Source organism: Eptesicus fuscus, chromosome 9 (assembly GCF_027574615.1).
Source record: "Eptesicus fuscus isolate TK198812 chromosome 9, DD_ASM_mEF_20220401, whole genome shotgun sequence".
Lineage (NCBI taxonomy): Eukaryota > Metazoa > Chordata > Mammalia > Chiroptera > Vespertilionidae > Eptesicus > Eptesicus fuscus.
The window spans coordinates 9,887,494-9,904,844 of NC_072481.1; the positions used below are offsets into that span (position 1 = coordinate 9,887,494).

The 17,351-nt window shown below is 47.7% G+C and overlaps 1 protein-coding gene across 1 annotated transcript; it reads left to right on the forward strand.

The window, feature by feature from the left end:
- The first annotated feature begins 7,884 nt into the window (after positions 1-7,884).
- ACTL8 (actin like 8) lies at positions 7,885-16,089 on the forward strand. Its single transcript, XM_008148248.3, has 4 exons — positions 7,885-8,232; positions 9,691-10,418; positions 15,781-15,846; positions 16,074-16,089. Exons 1-4 carry the CDS (start codon positions 7,885-7,887, stop codon positions 16,087-16,089), a joined length of 1,158 nt encoding a protein of 385 aa, XP_008146470.2.
- The last annotated feature ends 1,262 nt before the right edge of the window (positions 16,090-17,351 follow it).

The window sequence follows — 17,351 nt, forward strand, 5'->3', positions numbered from 1 at the left end:
CTCCACATCGTTGGTTGTGTTTCTGTGCTTCCTTTCATAGCAGAACTCATCAACATCGTTTATACAGGCTCGCTGTCGCCCATTTCTCTGCTCCCACCTTCTCTTTTAAAAACCTTTTAATTGTAAGAACCGTTTGTACTTAGAGAAGGTGCAGACAGCTCCACCCACTCTCCTATAGGCAGTGGCCATTCTCTTGGATCACATTTGCTTTGAGACTTTGTCTATATGGTATGCTTCCCCCCCCCTCCCCTTTTTCTTCCTGATCTCTTTGAAAGTAAATTGCATGACATTTTACCTGTAAATACTTATTCAAGGATATTCTCTTTCAGATCCACAATGTGGTGATCAAATGCAGGAAATGCAACATTGAAAATATAGCCCATATTCAGATTTCACCAGTAGTTCCCGAAATGTTCTTTTAAAAAAATTCACTTAAAAATTTTGTATGCGGCGTGATGCACTCTTTCTGATGTGTCGTTCCAAGTTTTGACAAATGCATACCGTCATGTAATCACTATTATAATCAAGAATGTCACACAGTTCCATCCCCAGCCTCCCTCCCCAAGTCCCCCCCCCCCCGCCCCCCGAGTCCTCAGCCCTTCCCACCACCCCCAGCCTTGGCAGCCGCTGATCTGTTTCTGTCCTCGGCGTTCTGCCTCTACCAGGGTGTCATGTAAATGGAAGCACACATATGCAGGCCTGGCTTCTTTCACTCGGCGCACTGACTTTGGAACGCATTCATGTTATTGCTTGTTTCAGTGGTTTTTCCTTTTCACTGCTGAGTAGTATACTGTCGTATACTGTCCTATGGATGGACCGCAGTTTGTCCATTCGTCATTTGAACGTTTAGGTTGCTGCCAGTTTGGGGTAATTAATTGGTATAAAGTGATTTTTACGTTGGTGGAAAGGCTTTTGTGTGAATATAGGTTTTTATCTCTTGTAAGGAGAGGATTGCTGGGTTGAATGGTAAGTGTGTATTTAACTGTGTAAGAAACATCTACGCTGTTCTCCCGATTACATCCTTTTCTGTTCCCATCAGTAGCGTGTGAGAGTTCCAGCTCATTCCCATCCTTCCCAGCTGTTGGCATTGTCCTTTTTCTTTCTTTTTAAAAACTTTTTTTAGCCTTTCTTATAGGTATGCGGTAGTATTTTACTATGGTTTTACTTTGTATTTCCCTAATGACTAATGATATGTCAGCATCTTTTCACGTGCTATTTTACCCTCTTTCTAGCTTCTTGGATGAAGCGTCCAAATCCTTTGCTCATTTTTAACATGTTTGTTTTCTTATTGATTTTTGATAGTTCTTTATATGTTCTGAATACAAGCCTAAATCAGGAATGTGATTTGCAAATATTTTCTACCTACCAGTTTGTGGCGTATCTTTTTCATTCCCATAATAATAGTGTCTTCCAAAGAGCAAACGTTTTTAATTTTGATGAAGTCCAGTATACACGCTTTCCATTTTATGGATTGCACTTCGAGTATTGTCCCTAAGAACACTTAGATATTCTTAGGTAAGGCCACAAAGATTTTTCTCTTACATTTTCTTCTCTCAGTCATACAGATTTTTGTCTTATGATTATAGTTTACAGGATCCATTTGGAGTTAATTTTTTTTTGTGTGAGAGGGGAGGAATGGGTTGCGGTCCATTTGTATGTTTTTTTTTCCCCACAGAGAGGGTTAAAATTCCCCCCTCCCCAGCACCATTTGCTGAAAAGACTACCCTTCTTCACAGAAGTGTCTTTGCACCGCTGTCAGATCAGTTGGCTTTGTCTGAGCCTGTTCCTGGGTCTGGTTTCCTCACTGGTCTATATGGCTATTCCTTTCACTCAATACCACATCGTCATGATTACTGGAAGTGTATAGTGGGTCTTGAAATCAGGTTGTGTAAGTCTTTCAACTTGGTTCTTTTTCAAAATTATTTTGGCAGTTCTAATTGCTTCACCTTCCCGTATAAATTTTAGAATCATCTTGTTGATACTAAAAGAAAATCCCTTTGATTGAGATTAAACATATACATCAATTCAGGGAGAATTAACATCCCAATGATATTGAATCTTCTAATCCATGAACACAGTGTAACTACTTACTTAAATATCCTTTGATTTTTTTTAATCCAAATTTGTAGGTTTTAACATATTTTATAACATTTTGTTAGATTTACACGAAAGTATCTTATGGTTTTTGATGTTATTATGAATGGCACTGTTTTTAAAATTCTGATTTCCAGCTGTTTGTTGCTAGTATATAAAATAGAATTGATTTTGCCCAGCCAGACTGGCTAAGTTCATTGAGTATCATCCTGTGCACCAAACGGTTGCCGGTTCGATTCTCAGTCGGGGCACATTGCTGGGTTGCGGGTTTGATCCCCGGTTGGGGCACGTAGGAGAGGCAACTGACAGATGTTTCTCTCTCACATTGATGTCTCTCTCTCTTCCTGCAAGCATGTCCTCAGGGGAGGATTAAATAAATAAATAAAATTTTAAAATAGAATTGACTTTTAAAATGTTGAGCTTGTATCATGTGAGTTGGCCAAGCTCACTTACTAGTTCTAGGATCTTTTTTGTATGTTTTTTTTTGGGGGATTTTCTGTATAGACAATGGTCTCTTCTGCAAGTAGGAATGTTTTTATTTCTTCCTTGCCAGTTTCTGTGCCCTTTACTTCTTTTTCTTGCCTTATTGAACTGGCTAGGACTTTGAGTTAATTGTTGAAAGGTGAGAGGTGACCTGCTTACCTTGCTCCTGATCTTAGCGAGAGAGCTTTCAGTCCTTCACCATTAGGTATGATCTTATCTGTGGGTTTTTTGTAGATGCCCTTTATTGGGTTAAGGGAATTCCCTTCTATTCCTAATTGTTGAGAATTTTTATTGTAAATACACATTGAATTTTATCCAGTGCTTTCTTTTTATCTATTGAGATGGTCACATGCGTTTGAATTACATTGATTTAAAAATGTTGAGCCAGCCTTACATTTCTGGGATAAGTACCACTTAATTGATATAGTTTATCCTTTTTTTAAAAAAAATCCTCACCTAAGGATGTATTTACTGATTTTAGAGAGAGTTCAGGATGGGGGGGGAGGCAGAGAGAGAGAGAGAGAGAGAGAGAGAAACACTGATGTGAGAAAGCAGCATTGATCAGTTACCTCCCATACTTGTCCTGACCAGGGATTGAATCCACAACCCAAGTACATTCCCTGACCGGGAATGGAACCCGCAACCTTTCGGTATCATGCTCCAACCCACTGAACCACACTATCCTTTTTATATATTGCCGAGTTTGCTGTGATTTTATTGATAACTAGAGGCCTGGTGCATGAAATTCGTGCATGGGGGGGGTGTTCCTCAGCCCAGCCTGCACCCTCTCCAATCTGGGACCCCTCGAGGTCACCCCTAACTGCCCTCCCCTGCAGGCCTGGTCCCTCCCAACTGCTCTCCCCTGCAGGCCTGGGTACCCCCAACTGCCCTTCTCTGCAGGCCCGGTCGCCCCCAACTTCCCTCCTCTGCCAGCCTGGTCACCCCTAACTGCCCTCCTCTGCAGGCTAGATCGCCCCCAACTGCTCTCCCTTGCAGACCTGGTCCCTCCCAACTGCCTTCCCCTGCTGGCTATCTTGTGGCGGCCATCTTGTGTTCACATGGGGGCAGTCGTCTTTGACCACATGGGGGCAGCAATCTTGTGTGTTGGAGTGATGGTCAATCTGCATATCACTCTTTTATTAGATAGGATTTTTTATATCTGTGTTCATGAGAGATTTTGGTTTATAGTTTTCTTTTGTGGTAGTACCTTTGATTTGGGTATCAAGGTACTGCTGTCCTCACAGAATGAGTTGGGGTGTGTCCCCTCCTCTGCTGCTTTCTGGAAGGGATTGGGAACAATCAGTGTCATTTCTTCCTTAGATGTTTGGTAGAGTTTACCAGTGATGCTATCTGGGCCTGAAGTTTTCTTTGTTGGAAGGTTTTTAACTAAAAATCCAATCTTTCAATAGTTATAGGGTTACTCAGGTTATATATTTCTTCTTGAGTGAAGTTGGGTAGATTATGTCTTTGAAGGAATTTGTCCATTTCACCTAAGTTGTCAAATCAATAGGCAAAAAGTTGTTCATAATATTTTCTTGCTATTTTTTTCATGTCTGTAGAGTCAAAGTAATGTCACCTCATTCCTGAAATCAATCCTTTGTGCCTCGTGTCTTTTTTCTTAGTCTGCCTTAGAGGTTTATCAATTTATCGATCTTCTCAGAAGAACCAGCTTTTGGTTTTATTGACTTTTTTCTGTTGGTTTCATTTCCAGTTTCATTTATTTTGTTCCTTATTATTTTCAGCCTCTGCTTGCTTTGGGTTTAATGTGTTCTTTTTCTACTTTCTTAAGGTGGAAGCTTAAGTTATTGACTTGCAACCTTCTTTTTCTAATACAAACCTTCAGTGCTATAAATTCCCTCTGAGCACTGCTTTAGCTGCATCTCACACATTTTTACAGGTTGTATTTTTATTTTCATTCAGTTCAAATTATTTGCTGTTTTTTTTTTTCTTTGAGCCATGTGCGACTTGCATTAATTTATATATATTTGGGGATTTCCCCAGCTATCAGTCCGCTTTTTGTTTCTAGCTTAATTCCTTTATGTTCAGAGAACATGTTTTATTTGATTTTAATTCTAAATTTGTCTAGATTTGTGTTATGGCTTATAATGTGGCTTGTCTTTGAGAGCATTTCATGTGTTTGGGGAATGAATGTTTATTCTGTTTGATGAAGTGTTCTATAAATATCAGTTAGAAAATTGGCAAAGATATGGAATTTCTGAACAACCAACTTGACTCATCTACCTTTTTCTATCGATTGCTGAAAAATGGATTGAAGCCTATAGGTAGAATGGTGGCATTTACTATTTCTGCAGAAAGGGTTTTGAATATCTGTTGTTAGATGCATATGTATTTAGGATTGTTCTGTCCTTTTGGTAATTCCCCCTTTTATCATTATTCAGTGTCCGCCTTTGCTCCTGGTAACTGTCCTTGTTCTGGAATCTACTTGGTCTCATGAAGAGGTAGCTGCTCCAGCTCCCGTTGGGTCCATTTCTGCATGGGGTATCTTTCCCCCTACTGTTACTTTCAACCACTCTTTATTTTATGTAAAGCGGGTTTCTTCTAGACAGCCCGTTGTTAGGTCTTTCTGTTGCTATTCCAGTCCAACAATCTCTGTCTTCCAGTCGGTGTGTCTTGGGTCATTTTATTTTAATGTGATTGTTGATATGGTTGGATATAGGTCTACGACTGTTGTCTCCCCTATTTCTTCTGTTGTTCTCTGTCCCATCTTTCCTGCCATGTGTTAGATTATTTGAAGATGGTTTAGTATTCCATTGTAGTTGATCTATTGGATAAATATTCTTCTTTCTGGTAATTTTTTTTTTTTTTTGGATCCAGGATCAGAAGGACGTACACTGTGTTGGTGGCCAGGCCTTTCACTTTTGAGCCTTCCTTACATTGTTTGTTTTGTGACCACTGATGTCCTTGGGGAGTAGGGGCCAGTCTGGAGTCTGGGAGAGGCTACGGGGGACTTCTGTGTTGCCAAATCCAACGGATAGTATTTTGTCTTCCATCTTAATTTCACAGCACAATTAATTTCTCTCTTCTATTTTTAAAAACATTTTTGAACGTGTCTATGTTTCTTTTTTCTTTTTCTTTTTTTGTAAATCCTCACCTAAGGATATTTTTTGCATTGATTTTTTTTTTTTAGAGAAAGTAGGGGGGTGGGAGACACACACACACACCGAGAGAGAGAGCGAGAGCGAGAGCGAGAGAGAGAGAGAGAGAGAGAGAGAGAGAGAGAGAGAGTCAAAGAGAGACGCACACACACAGAGAAACATTGAGTCTGGCTCCTCTCAGCTTAATGCATCGAGATTTGCTCACGTTATTGGTTCTTGAGTCTTCTTTGTTGCTGAGTGTTGTGCCATTGAATGGAGATTTGCTCATCTGCTCCCGAGTTGGAGCATTTTAGGTTGTTTCTAGTTCTTGGTGATCATGACCAAAGCTACTCTAAACACGTACATAAAGATTTTTGTGTGGAGGTAAGTTTTCATCCTAACTGTTCCCCAGTGGCTGTGCCCCTTCCCACCCCCAGGGTGTGAGGGTTCCAGCCCTGCCACCTCCTCGCCAGCACGTGGCACAGCCGGTCTTGAACTCCAGCCCTCCTCGTAGGTGTACACTAGGTTACGTTAGTATCTCGTGGTGGTTTTAATTTTCATTTTCCTAACAGCTGATGATGGTGAGCATCTCTCATGTGTTTGTCATCACGTGTCTTCTTGTCTGAAGTGCGCAAACCTCCTGCCCATTTAAAACAAGTGGAGTTGTTATTGTTGGGTTTGGGGAGTTCTTTATGTTTTTGGGATACAAGATCTTCATGAGATACATGATTTGTACACATTGCCTCCTAGTCCATGGCTCATCTTTTTCTTCTCTTCACAGTGTCTTTTTGAAGAGCAAAAGGTCTCACATTTGATGAACTCCAGTCCATCAGTTTTTTCTCTTATGTATCCAGCTATTGATGTTACATCTAAGAAAACTTTACTTTACCTAAGGTCATAATTCATAATGATTTTCTCCTGTTCTTTTAAAAAAAGGTTTATAGTTTTAAGTTTTACAAACGGTCTGTTTTGACTTAATTATTTATAAGGTGTGAGGTATTCCATTCCTTAAAGTTCTTCTTCTTCTTTTTTTTTTTGCCTGTGGAAATCCACTTGTTCCCACTAGTGGTTGTAAAGGCTGTTCTTCCTTCATCTCATTGTTTTAGCACCGGGTCAGAGATCGAAGACCTTCCTTGTGTGGGCCGGTGTCTCCACCGATCTATGTCCCCAATGCTGTAGTTTTACCGGAAGCCTGGAAATCGGGAAATGGCCACACCTACTTTCTCGGCATGGAGGTTACTCTCCGCACGTTACAAATATGAGGAAACTGACCGCCATCCCAGTTAGATGCCTCCCTCCCAGCCTCCCTTATGACTTAGCCACTCAGCTCACACTCCACACCTGCCTCTTCTGCCTCGCCCGGTGCTCAGAGTCTGATTTGGGGTCAGCTCTCAGCTCTGCTTTTATTAGTTGCGTGGCCCTGGGAAAGTAACTGTAAACCCCCCCCCCCCCCCGTGCCTCAGTTTCCCCATCTGTAAAGTGAGTGTGACAGCGTACCTGCTTTAGAGATTGCGGTGAGGATTAAGTTCAGAACACATGGAATTGCTGATATTTGACCATTTTTGACTGATACAAATGGCAACTTTACCCAGTTGGACCTAATACGCCAGATGTTCCTCCTAGTACCAGAGAGGGCGTGCACTTCAGAGATGGTAGCCGGAGCTGTCCTTGCTGTCAGCGTTGGCGTTGTCACGGTTACCACGGCTCCTGCTGCTGTTGCTGCTACACCATTCCCGGGGAGGGCGGTGGCCCCTCAGGCTGCTGGTTAGTGCTCTGTGTGTCCTCAAACCGGGCAGCCAACCGCCACCAAGCACTCCCTGGTGACACACTTCTTGCCGACTCTGCAGAGAGTCATAGGGCCCCACCTCTGCTCCCGTGGAGCGGCAGTGCCCGCCTGGTGTCACTGCCCCGTGTTCTCAGTGTTCTCAGATGGCCCGGTGCGGGGAGCGGGGGAGGCTTGTCGGATGATGGGAGTTTGGGATGGGAAGAACCTTCCAGGCGCAGGTGGCAGCTGGCGCAAAGGCTTGGACGCGGGAACGGACAGGCTTCGGGGAGCCTGAGGCTTGACGCTGGGTGGAGAGTGGGAGGCGGCCCACAGCGGCCAGAATGGGTTCACAGGGAACCCCCACCTTTCCCTCCACAGGTGGCCCACCTTTGCCAGACACCCTCGAGGAGCCAAGTTCGGAAGAGCCCTCCCACCCGTTCCTCTGCCATGACCGAGAAAACCGTCGTCATCGACCACGGGTCTGGCTACATGAAGTCCGGCTTCTGCGGCTGGAACGAGCCCCAGCTGGTCGTCCCGAGCATCGTGAACTACCGGCCGTGCAGGGAGAACCCCGGCCCCAGCTCCGCCCGGCGGCACCTGGGTCTCGGCATCGACATCCTCCACCCTGACACCTTCAGCTACCCCATCCAGCGGGGCCGTGTCCTCAACTGGGAGGGCGTAGAACACATCTGGTCCTTTGTCCTGAAGAAACATAGAGTGGAGCACGAGGACACCCCCGTCTTGGTCACAGAGGCCCCCCTGAGGGACCCTATGTATCGAAAGAAGACCCTGGAGGTAAGGCCTTCTCGGGGCTGCGCTCCCAGGAGCGGGGAGCAGCCTGCACTTGGTGTTTGGACAGCATTGGTCTCTAGGAGCTCTTCTTTCTTAATCATTTGCCCCACGAATGTTTTCTGAGGTCTCACGTGTGCCCGGCATTGGGCATCAGGGACTCACGGAAGCTCTTCCCGCAGAGAGAGACACGGCAGGAAAAATGCTCTAGAAGAGGCGTGACTGGGAGACACTGGACATGCGGTCATGGTCACAGATACGATTCTGGCCCTCGAGGAGCTTACCTTCTGGGGGAGGACTTGACCATGAAGACGTTAACAAAAAAGAATTCCAGAGAGTGATCAGTTCAAGAAACAAATTTAAGTGTGGTGAGAGTGGACTGGTGAGGATCGGGGAATACCCTTTAAAGAGGGTAATCAGGGAAGGCTTCTCTGAGGAGGAGGAGGTTTCAGCTAGTGAGGCTGGAGCCCAGCGAACAGGGCAGGGGTGGGAGAGTGGCAAGAGGGAGACAGAAAGGCGAGGTTGGCAGGGGCCGGTGCTGGCAGGCTTGGTAAGCTGCGGGAAGCACTTGAATTTTACTTTGAATCAAGGGTTGACAAACTACCGCTGGTGGGCCAGATCTGGCCCAGCATCTGTTTTGATAAAGTTTTATTGGCATATGCCCATGCCCACTCATTTACATATCACCTGTGGCAGCTTTTATGACAACAGCAGAGTTGAGTAGTTGCATCAGAGACTGTGGATCCCATAAAATATTTACTACTGTAGGTTTGCTAGATAAAATACACGATACCTAGTTAGATTGGGATCTCAGATAAACAATGACGAATGCTTCAGTATTAACAAAGTATGCCCCAAATATTGCGCAGGACATACTTATACTGAATCATTCTTTGTTGTTTACCTGAAATTCAAATTGAACCGGGCACCCTACATTTTTATTTGCTACATCCGGCAACCCCGCTAGCCCTTTACAGAAGATGCTTGCCAACCACGGCTCTCACAGGACAGGAAGTTCCTGAGTTTTAAGTGTGTGGGGGTCACATTACAGGAGCTCCAGGGTCCCTGGGCCCGGCGTTCTGGGGGGCAGCCGCTAGTCGCTTGACAACTTACGTCTGTGTGCTGACTTCATTTAAAAAAATATATATTTTATTGATTTTTTTACAGAGAGGAAGGGAAAGGGATAGAGAGAGAAACATTGATGAGAGAGAAACATCGGTCAGCTGCCTCCTGCACCCCCCCACTGGGGATGTGCCCAGCAACCAAGGTACATGCCCTTAACCGGAATCGAACCTGGGACCCTTCAGTCCACAGGCCGACGCTCTATCCACTGAGCCAAACCGGTTTCGGCCTGACTTCATTTTTGAGAGCTGAGCGTAGCCCGGTGCTGTGTAAAACAGAAGTGGGTCAGAGCCCTTCGTTCCAGGAAAATACCACGTGTGTCTGTCTCCTCCCTCCTTGCAGATTATGTTTGAGTTACTGGATGTCCCGGCCCTCCTCCTGGCTGACCAGATGGAGATGTCCCTGTACGCCTCGGGCTTCCTGACGGGCCTGGTGATCGATTCCGGCTGCGGCCTGACCCGAGTCCAGCCTTTCCACTTGGGCCGCCCCATACGGCACACGGGTAAGACGCTGGAGTTCGCTGGCCAGGATCTCTCCGACTATCTCTTCAAGAGCCTCTTCAAGGAAGACAGCAAGGTGAACAAGCTGTTCCAGCTGCAGACCGTCGACACCATTAAGATGAGAAAATGCTACGTGCCGCAGAACCTGGTGGAGGCGCTGGACTACCGCCAGAACCTGCCCAGTGGCTACGATGATAACAACAGCTACCTGCTCCCAGACGGCACCTCCGTGGAGCTGACCCCCATGCAGCGCCTGGCCCCCGAGATGTTCTTCAGCCCGCAGGTGTTTGACCAGGAGAGGCCCAGCGTCTCCCAGGTTGTGCTGGATTCCATCAAAGCCTGCGACGCCGAACTGCAGCCCCAGCTCCTCTCGAACGTGATAGCCTGTGGGGGAAACACCCTCTACCCGGGCTTCACCCGGCGCCTGTTCACGGAGTTGGCCACGCCTTATCCCTCCTGCCCCAACGCCGCCGTGTATAGTAATAGCAAAAGGAACTTCAGCGTCTGGCTGGGGGCGTCTGTTGTGGCTCATCTGTCTACTTACAAGTCTGAGTGGATGACCAGGAAGGAGTACGATGAGAAATAGAAGCTGTGGCCTGTTGGCTTGCCCCGGGGGTGGGGGGGTGGGGGGGAAGGGGGATGACCCGGCTCTCATCAGATGGGCACTGGTGAATTAATTTCAGTGAAAGGGACTGGGCCGGGGTGGGGTTAGCTGGCACTGGAATTCTGAGCTCATGGGGGATGTTTTTAAGTAAGTTCTGAGGTTTTATCTTCAAAAATGGGATCCAACCCATGGGAGGCCAGGGTGTCTTCCCGGGGAGCCCTCCAGGGGCAGTTTCTCCAGGGGTGGGCTGTTTGTTACTAGGATGGGAGCGACCCGCTGCCATCTCCATGCCTGATAGCCACTTATTGTTCACTGGCGGCTCCCTGGGTTGTCCGTTCTTTTAGTTGAGTAGGTTTTAACTGGGGCAAGAGAGAAGTATTTTGTAGTAGCGGGGCGGGAGCGTGAGGCTGGGGAGAGTGGAAGTTTCTAGTCCTTCGCACTCTGGCCAGGCGGAGTGAGTGCCCTCCCCCGTGGCCTGGGCCTTGTTTTCTAAATGCAAATAAACCACTTGTTTGGAACCGGTGATCACTTCTGTGATGAATGGGGGTCATGTGGGCAGTTCGGTGGGGAGACCTAGGGAGTAGGAGTCTATGAGAACCAGGGTGGGGCCAGGGCAGCTGTTGGGGAACTCGGGCCCTGTGGCCAGTGGTTACCCCTGCGCAGAATGGGCAAGAGCCTGGAGCCTCTTGTTCTTCCTCTGCCACGTTCTTTCTCTCCATTCATCTCAGATGTTCCAATATTATTACCATTTAAAATATATTTGTGTTTATTTCAGAGAGGAAGGGAGAGGGAGAGAGATAGAAACATCAGTGATGAGAGAATCATTGATTGGCTGCCTCCTGCATGTCCCACACCGGGGATCGAGCCCACAACCAGGGCATGTGCCCTGACTGGGGATTGAACTGTGACCTCCTGGTTAATAGGTTGACGCTCGACCACTGAGCCACACCAGCCAGGTCCAGATGTTCCAATATTCTTTTTTTTTATTAAATATATTTTATTGATTCTTTACAAAGAGGAAGGGAGAGGGATAGAAAGTTAGAAACATCGATGAGAAACATCAATCCGCTGCCTCATGCACCCCTCCTACTGGGGATGTGCCTGCAACCAAGGTACATGCCCTTGACCGGAATCAAACATGGGACCTTTCAGTTCGCAGGCCGACACTCTATCCACTGAGCCAAACAGGTCAGGGCCAGATGTTCCAATATTCTGTTAAAGCTGAGTTCCCAGGCCTGTAATAGTTGACAAGCAGTTGAGGATCTACTACGCTAGGCACTGGGGACTTGGAGGTGAAAGACATGCATGAGGTTTCTGGTTTCAAGGAGATTACTGTATTTTTGAGGATGAAGAGTGAGATAAGTCACATGTAACAGTCATGTGGTCTGCGGGTTGGAGGGATGCCTACTTTCGATTGGGTTAGACTGAGATGGAGACCACTGGGGACTGTCGGGGCCTGTGCCCCAGCCCCCTTCCTCGGCATACCATGAGTTTACACTTCCCAGGTCCCTGACAGGTAGGTAGAGCCATGGGACCATACTGTAAGTGCTGGCCAGTGTATGTATGCCTGACCCTTAAAATAGCCCTCTCAGCCTATGGGAATCACAGGATCCAATGGGGGGAGGGGACAGTAGAGCTGCAGATGGAAGGAGCCTGCATGACTGGGTGGGACCAAGCCCCTTCCCCAACCCACACTGCACTGGGACATGAGGAAGAGTACTACAGGATGTTCAGCCACTGAGCTGTGGGGGTTGCTTGTTACAGCAGCTGTCTTGCTTACTCTGACTAATACAGAGAAAGGAGCCATAATGTACTATTTGTTTAACAAATACTTTTTTCTGGTAAGCGGTGAAAGTGGGTTCAGATCCAGTCTGGGCCTCAACTACTGTTGTATGGTTGCTTCGCTCTTGGGTCCAGTGTTGGGAACCGGGATAGAGTAACATGGGTGGAGGACTGAGGCCCAAGGAACCCTGGTGTTTCAGGGACACGGGGAGGAATTTGGAAGCCAGAGACTAGCTCACCTTGTCTTTGACATGTGAACTAGATTCTCTTGGCCACACATTTATCACCAAACCTGAGCCAGAAGTCGTCCCCAGAAAATCAGTAAGTATATCCTTGGGTAAGAATTTTTTTTAAAAAAAGGAAGCAATAGGAGGCACATGGATGTTGGGTGAGCTGACCCACCACATCTGTCCCATGAAAGAGGGAAGATTTAAACCTAGGTCCGTCCATATTTAAGTCCATATTGTTACCTACAGTGTCCTGGACCCTGTTAGATCTGTTGGCCTGAGAGGCGAAACACGTGATTTTTCTACACTCTAATGAAAGCTGCTTTTGGGTGGCAAGCAGGTGTTGATATAGAGAGCCGTAATCTTTGTGCTCCAAGCCGGTTTATTTGTGTACTCCGAGCCTTAAACAGCAGAAGCGGGGAAGCACAGAAATGGGTCGGAGGGAGCAGAGGGAGGTGGGCAAGGGGTATTTTTTTTCCTTATTTAGCTCTGGGCAACTGTCATCAGAACTCTCTTTCTCATTTCATTCTGAATGTAACATTTAACCTTTCAGTCCAAGCATCAAATCTGGCTTCCTGGTGTATAATTATGAACTTTTCTTCGCTTTCTCTCCCTCCTTCCCGACGCTGAAAGCTTTTAAAACTCTCTCACTGGGTATCATCTCTCTCCTTCCACTCTCCAATTAAATTAAAAATAGCAGCTCCGTGGGGCTGTGCGGGGCCATCAACCTAAGGCGGAACTTCTGGCACGCTAGGCCTGGCAGCTGCTCAGAGCTGGGGGAAGCTTCTCCTCCGCGAGGGGTCTGGGGCTGCCTGCCAGGGTCAGCCAGGTGCAGGGGGTGGGAGGCAGGGTCTTGGCAGCTGGGGATGGAGGGCTGGGTGGGGCTGACAGAGGGGACAAACGGAAGGGCCCTTAGCTAGGCCATTCCCAGTCCTGCCAGTTTCTGTTGCCAAGGTGGGGGCTTGGCACCCTTGTCTTGGTGTTTGGGTTGGCTTTGGATGCCCAAGTGCCCCGAGAGAACTCTGGTAGAAGTGTTAGGTTCCGCTGATGCAGAGAACAAAGTCGATGTTGACACCAGAAGCCTCCTGGCTCTCCCACCATTAGGTCCCCTTTCCTAAGAGAGGCAGATGGTGAAATGGACAAGGGCTGGGACGGAAGCCAGATTGTCTGGATAAGCATGCTTGCTGTGCTGCTTTCTGGCTCTGTTGCCTTGGGGGAGGCTACTTTAACCTCCTGTGCCTCAGTTTCCCCATCTGTAAAATGGGCCTAATAAAGATGCCTATCTCGTGGTGGGTTTGATGATTACCATGTGGCTTTGGTGAGCTAACATATATAAAACACTTAGCAAGTGCCACATACGTAAAGGTTCACTATTACTATTTCTGTATACATCAGCCTCCGTTGAACAAGTTCTACGGCAAAAACCTGGCTCTTCTGTTTGTTTTTACCTGCTCACATGCAGATAGGTACTAGTGATTCAAAATGAATAAAACATCATGGAGTGCTAGCTTACTGTCCAGGACGAAGCATTGCAGGGTAATTTCTTTCCTTGTCTGAGTGATGGGGCCGAAGCACATTCTGTTTGCAGAGCCAGCACAGGGATGGAGAGTGACTGGCTACAGGAGAGGTGGTCAGCCAGAGGTCTTCCTTAGGAAGTGATGCCTGAATGACCCAGGCCAGAGGACCAGGACTTCGCACATGCTGTTCCTTTTCTTTGAAATGCTTGTCCTTGCCACCAGCCCCACAGCTGCTTTTAACAACCCAGTATGGGGGTGTTAAATAGATGGGGCATTTAGAACGTCTGGAGAGTGAGGGCAGTAGGGAGAGGGGACAGACGAAGGTGGAGGTAAGTAGGGCCAGTTCTGGAAGGACATTGAGTGTCATGCCAAGAAGTGAAGACTTCATCCTGAAGGTGATGGGAGGGAATTGTAAGGAGAGTCATGACATCACTTGAAGAATTGGAGCGCTGGGCGTAGCTTGGAGAATGGCCCAGAGAGGGACCAGGCCAGAGCAATAACATAAATCATGAAAACATGCATTCCATTAGACTCCAGGCCAAATATTCTGCATTGTCCGGGACCTGTGCCTCTCTGACGCCTTAGACTGGAGATTTGGTGTTGGTGATACTGGGGGTTGTGGTGGGTTTGAGAGACAAACAGATCTTCCTTTCTGTCATCTAGCAGCTGTCTGGTAGCTGTCAGTTTTAGATCACTTGGCCTGGGTGGGGGCAGGAGAGGCAGCTAGGAATGTGGGACTTGGGGAGAGGGGTCGCCAAGTGAGAGAGTGAAATGGCTTGGTGGTGAGGGCAAGTAGTGTGCTGCCTGGGCTGGGAGTCTGTGCTCTCCCTTTCAGCACTGCAAGTCCTGGACAGCTCCCGGGCTTCTCACTTCCTTCCGCCCCATGCATGACCACCTGTTCCAGGAAGCCCATCCTGCTGGGAAAGGAGGAGCCATGGCTGACAGGAAAGAGTTCTGGTGTCAGAATCAGACACCTGGGGGCTTGGACTCTGCTCCCCACTTTGCATGCTGTGTTGCATGGGGCAAAGAACTGCCCCTTTCTGGTTCTCTTCCCTCATCTGCAAAGTGTTCATTAATAGTACCTACCGACCTCCCATGGCTGATACGAGGCTTAAAGTCACTTATCCATGCAGTGACTATTATTAGGCACTTACTCTGTGCTGAGCCCTTTTCTAGGCTCTGTTAAACTGAAGCATGTTTATAAAGTTGCTTAGCACCGCGTCTCCCATATAGTAGGTGCTCAATAAGGGTTAATATTCTCCCGGAGCCACTCTTTTGCAACAAGCCAGGATTAAAGACTCGAGCAATCAGCCACACAGACTCACAAAGCACAGCCCCAAAGCTTTCACATGCTGCCTGCAAAGATTCCTTTTCATCCCGCTCTTTTGATGAACTTTTCCACTAAGGTCTCAGCCCCTTGATATACAAGCGCTCTCAGGGGTTTTTGGTGTTTTAAAAAGGCCCTAATATCAGAGTGTGAGAGGTGGACCTGACTCTTTAATTAAGGTAGAGTTCACTGGACTTGCCCACATTCAGGCCACTTCTCCTGATGTTCCAGAGAGAGACCGATGCCGAACCCAGGAAGGATGACCTTGGGGGAAGACGCAGATTCATTAGATGAGCGTTCCTGAATCCTGCTGGGGGTGCGGTGCTGCCCGGGACTCAGAGGACAGACCTGAGTCCTGCTGCCCAGATTCGATGAGGAGTGGACTTGACCCCAGGGAGGTAGGGAGACAGCCCGGCCACTTCCCCGGTATTGTGGAGTCATCATCATCGTCCAGATCTTGGGGCCAGCAACCCAGGTTCCTGGAGGGTCCCAGGGAGCCCTGTGCACTGTTCCCGCTGGAGACATTCATCTGGGGGAGGGGGTTGGCTGCAATCCGTGTTTAATTTCTCCAGGGCCTCCATTATAAATTCTATAACTCTACCAGTCAAAACATGACTAATTCCGAGGACGGCTGCCCCCACCTGAGAGTAGAAAGCCCTGTGCATTTTTTGCTGCCTTTTATCACCACTAATAAAGGCTTGGCAGTTGGAATTTAGCTGCCGTGGGTGGCATTTTTGGGCATGCGGATTTCTCCCCTTCCCCCCACAGGGTTGCCATAGAATAAATGCTTGCTTGCTGGGCTGGTTTTCTACCAGACTTGTAATATTCCCGGCCTGAAAAGACGTGGGTTTGGGGGAAGTTTGCAGGGAAGGGGCCACGGAATTCAGGGTTAATTGGGCCTTTGATGATTCTGACAAGGGCGGGACGCTGTGTGATTTATGAGGAAAAGAATGGGTTCGTTGAAAGTAAATAGTGCAAAATTGCAGGTGTGGTGTTCAGCCTGCTGAAGGGAGTGGGATTCAGGGCCAGTGTAACTGTGGTTGGGAGAGTGGGCTGTGCAGGCAATGAATCTATATGTCAATCGCTACTTCCCCTACTAGCTGCGCAGCCCTAGGCAATTTACTTAGCTTTTCTGAGCCTCAGTTTCCCCAACAAAACGGTGCTGAGAAGCCTTCAGCCCTATCAGTACTACAGGGGTTTGTGAGAGTGTGCACTTAGCAAAGGGCCTGGCCCATCAGGAGGCCCTTCAGGGCTGGGGGTGGGGGGGATCCTCTATGGTCTCCTCATTTTATCTACCATTGTAGTCATTACATAGTCACTAAAAATGTTCCCTGAGGGCCTTGCTAAAAGTATTAGTCTATTGTCTTTGGAATAAACAAGCAACTTGGCTTTCATGTCTAAAAATAGCTCCTGTTTCCAAAGGCCTGGCTCTCCACCTGGAGTTAAGGAGGTCTCACTCCAGGTAAGAATGGGGGTCCTGTGGTGGCTTTGCCACAGCGAGTCAGCGAGGGATGTAGATTAAGGGGGTGGGTGTGGGGGGCTGGGCCTGCCTCAGAGGAGAAGGGGGTGGGGGCAATAGGTCTGTATGACGAGCCTGGGAGGAACTGTCCAGGGAATGGGACCTGGTCAGCAAGGAATTGTAAGGGCCGAAGGAACCGTTATGGAGACCTGAGTTCCTGTCTCTTTCTAGCTGTGTGGCCGCAGGATGATTATTTAGTATCTCAGAGCTTCAAACTCCTCATCTGTACAATGGGACTATGGCTAGTACCTGTCTCATGGTGTGCAGAGGGTTACTCGAGCTACTGTACGCAAAATGCTTAGTACAGTTCCCGGCACTTAATCGATGCCCAATGAACGTTGGCTGCTATTATTGTTGTGATTGTGGTAATTATTATTAATCTTTTCTGCTGGCCTGTTGGGGGGGATTGTTGGCATTGACAGCCACAGTTGTTCAGGGGCTACTGGCCTCGCTGGAGGCTGAGTTTGCTGCAGCGTAGAAGTATCTTGCCAGGCGCCGATGGACCCCTGGGGAAGGCCGGATGCCCC

What these genes read in the sequence shown, in the direction of transcription:
- ACTL8 (XM_008148248.3), top strand. Translation starts at nt 7,885, where the DNA reads ATGACCGAGAAAACCGTCGTCATCGACCACGGGTCTGGCTACATGAAG. An exon ending in ATCGAAAGAAGACCCTGGAG is followed by an intron (nt 8,233 to 9,690) that starts GTAAGGCCTTCT and finishes CCCTCCTTGCAG; the next exon opens with ATTATGTTTGAGTTACTGGA. An exon ending in GAGTGGATGACCAGGAAGGA is followed by an intron (nt 10,419 to 15,780) that starts GTACGATGAGAA and finishes CCAGCAACCCAG; the next exon opens with GTTCCTGGAGGGTCCCAGGG.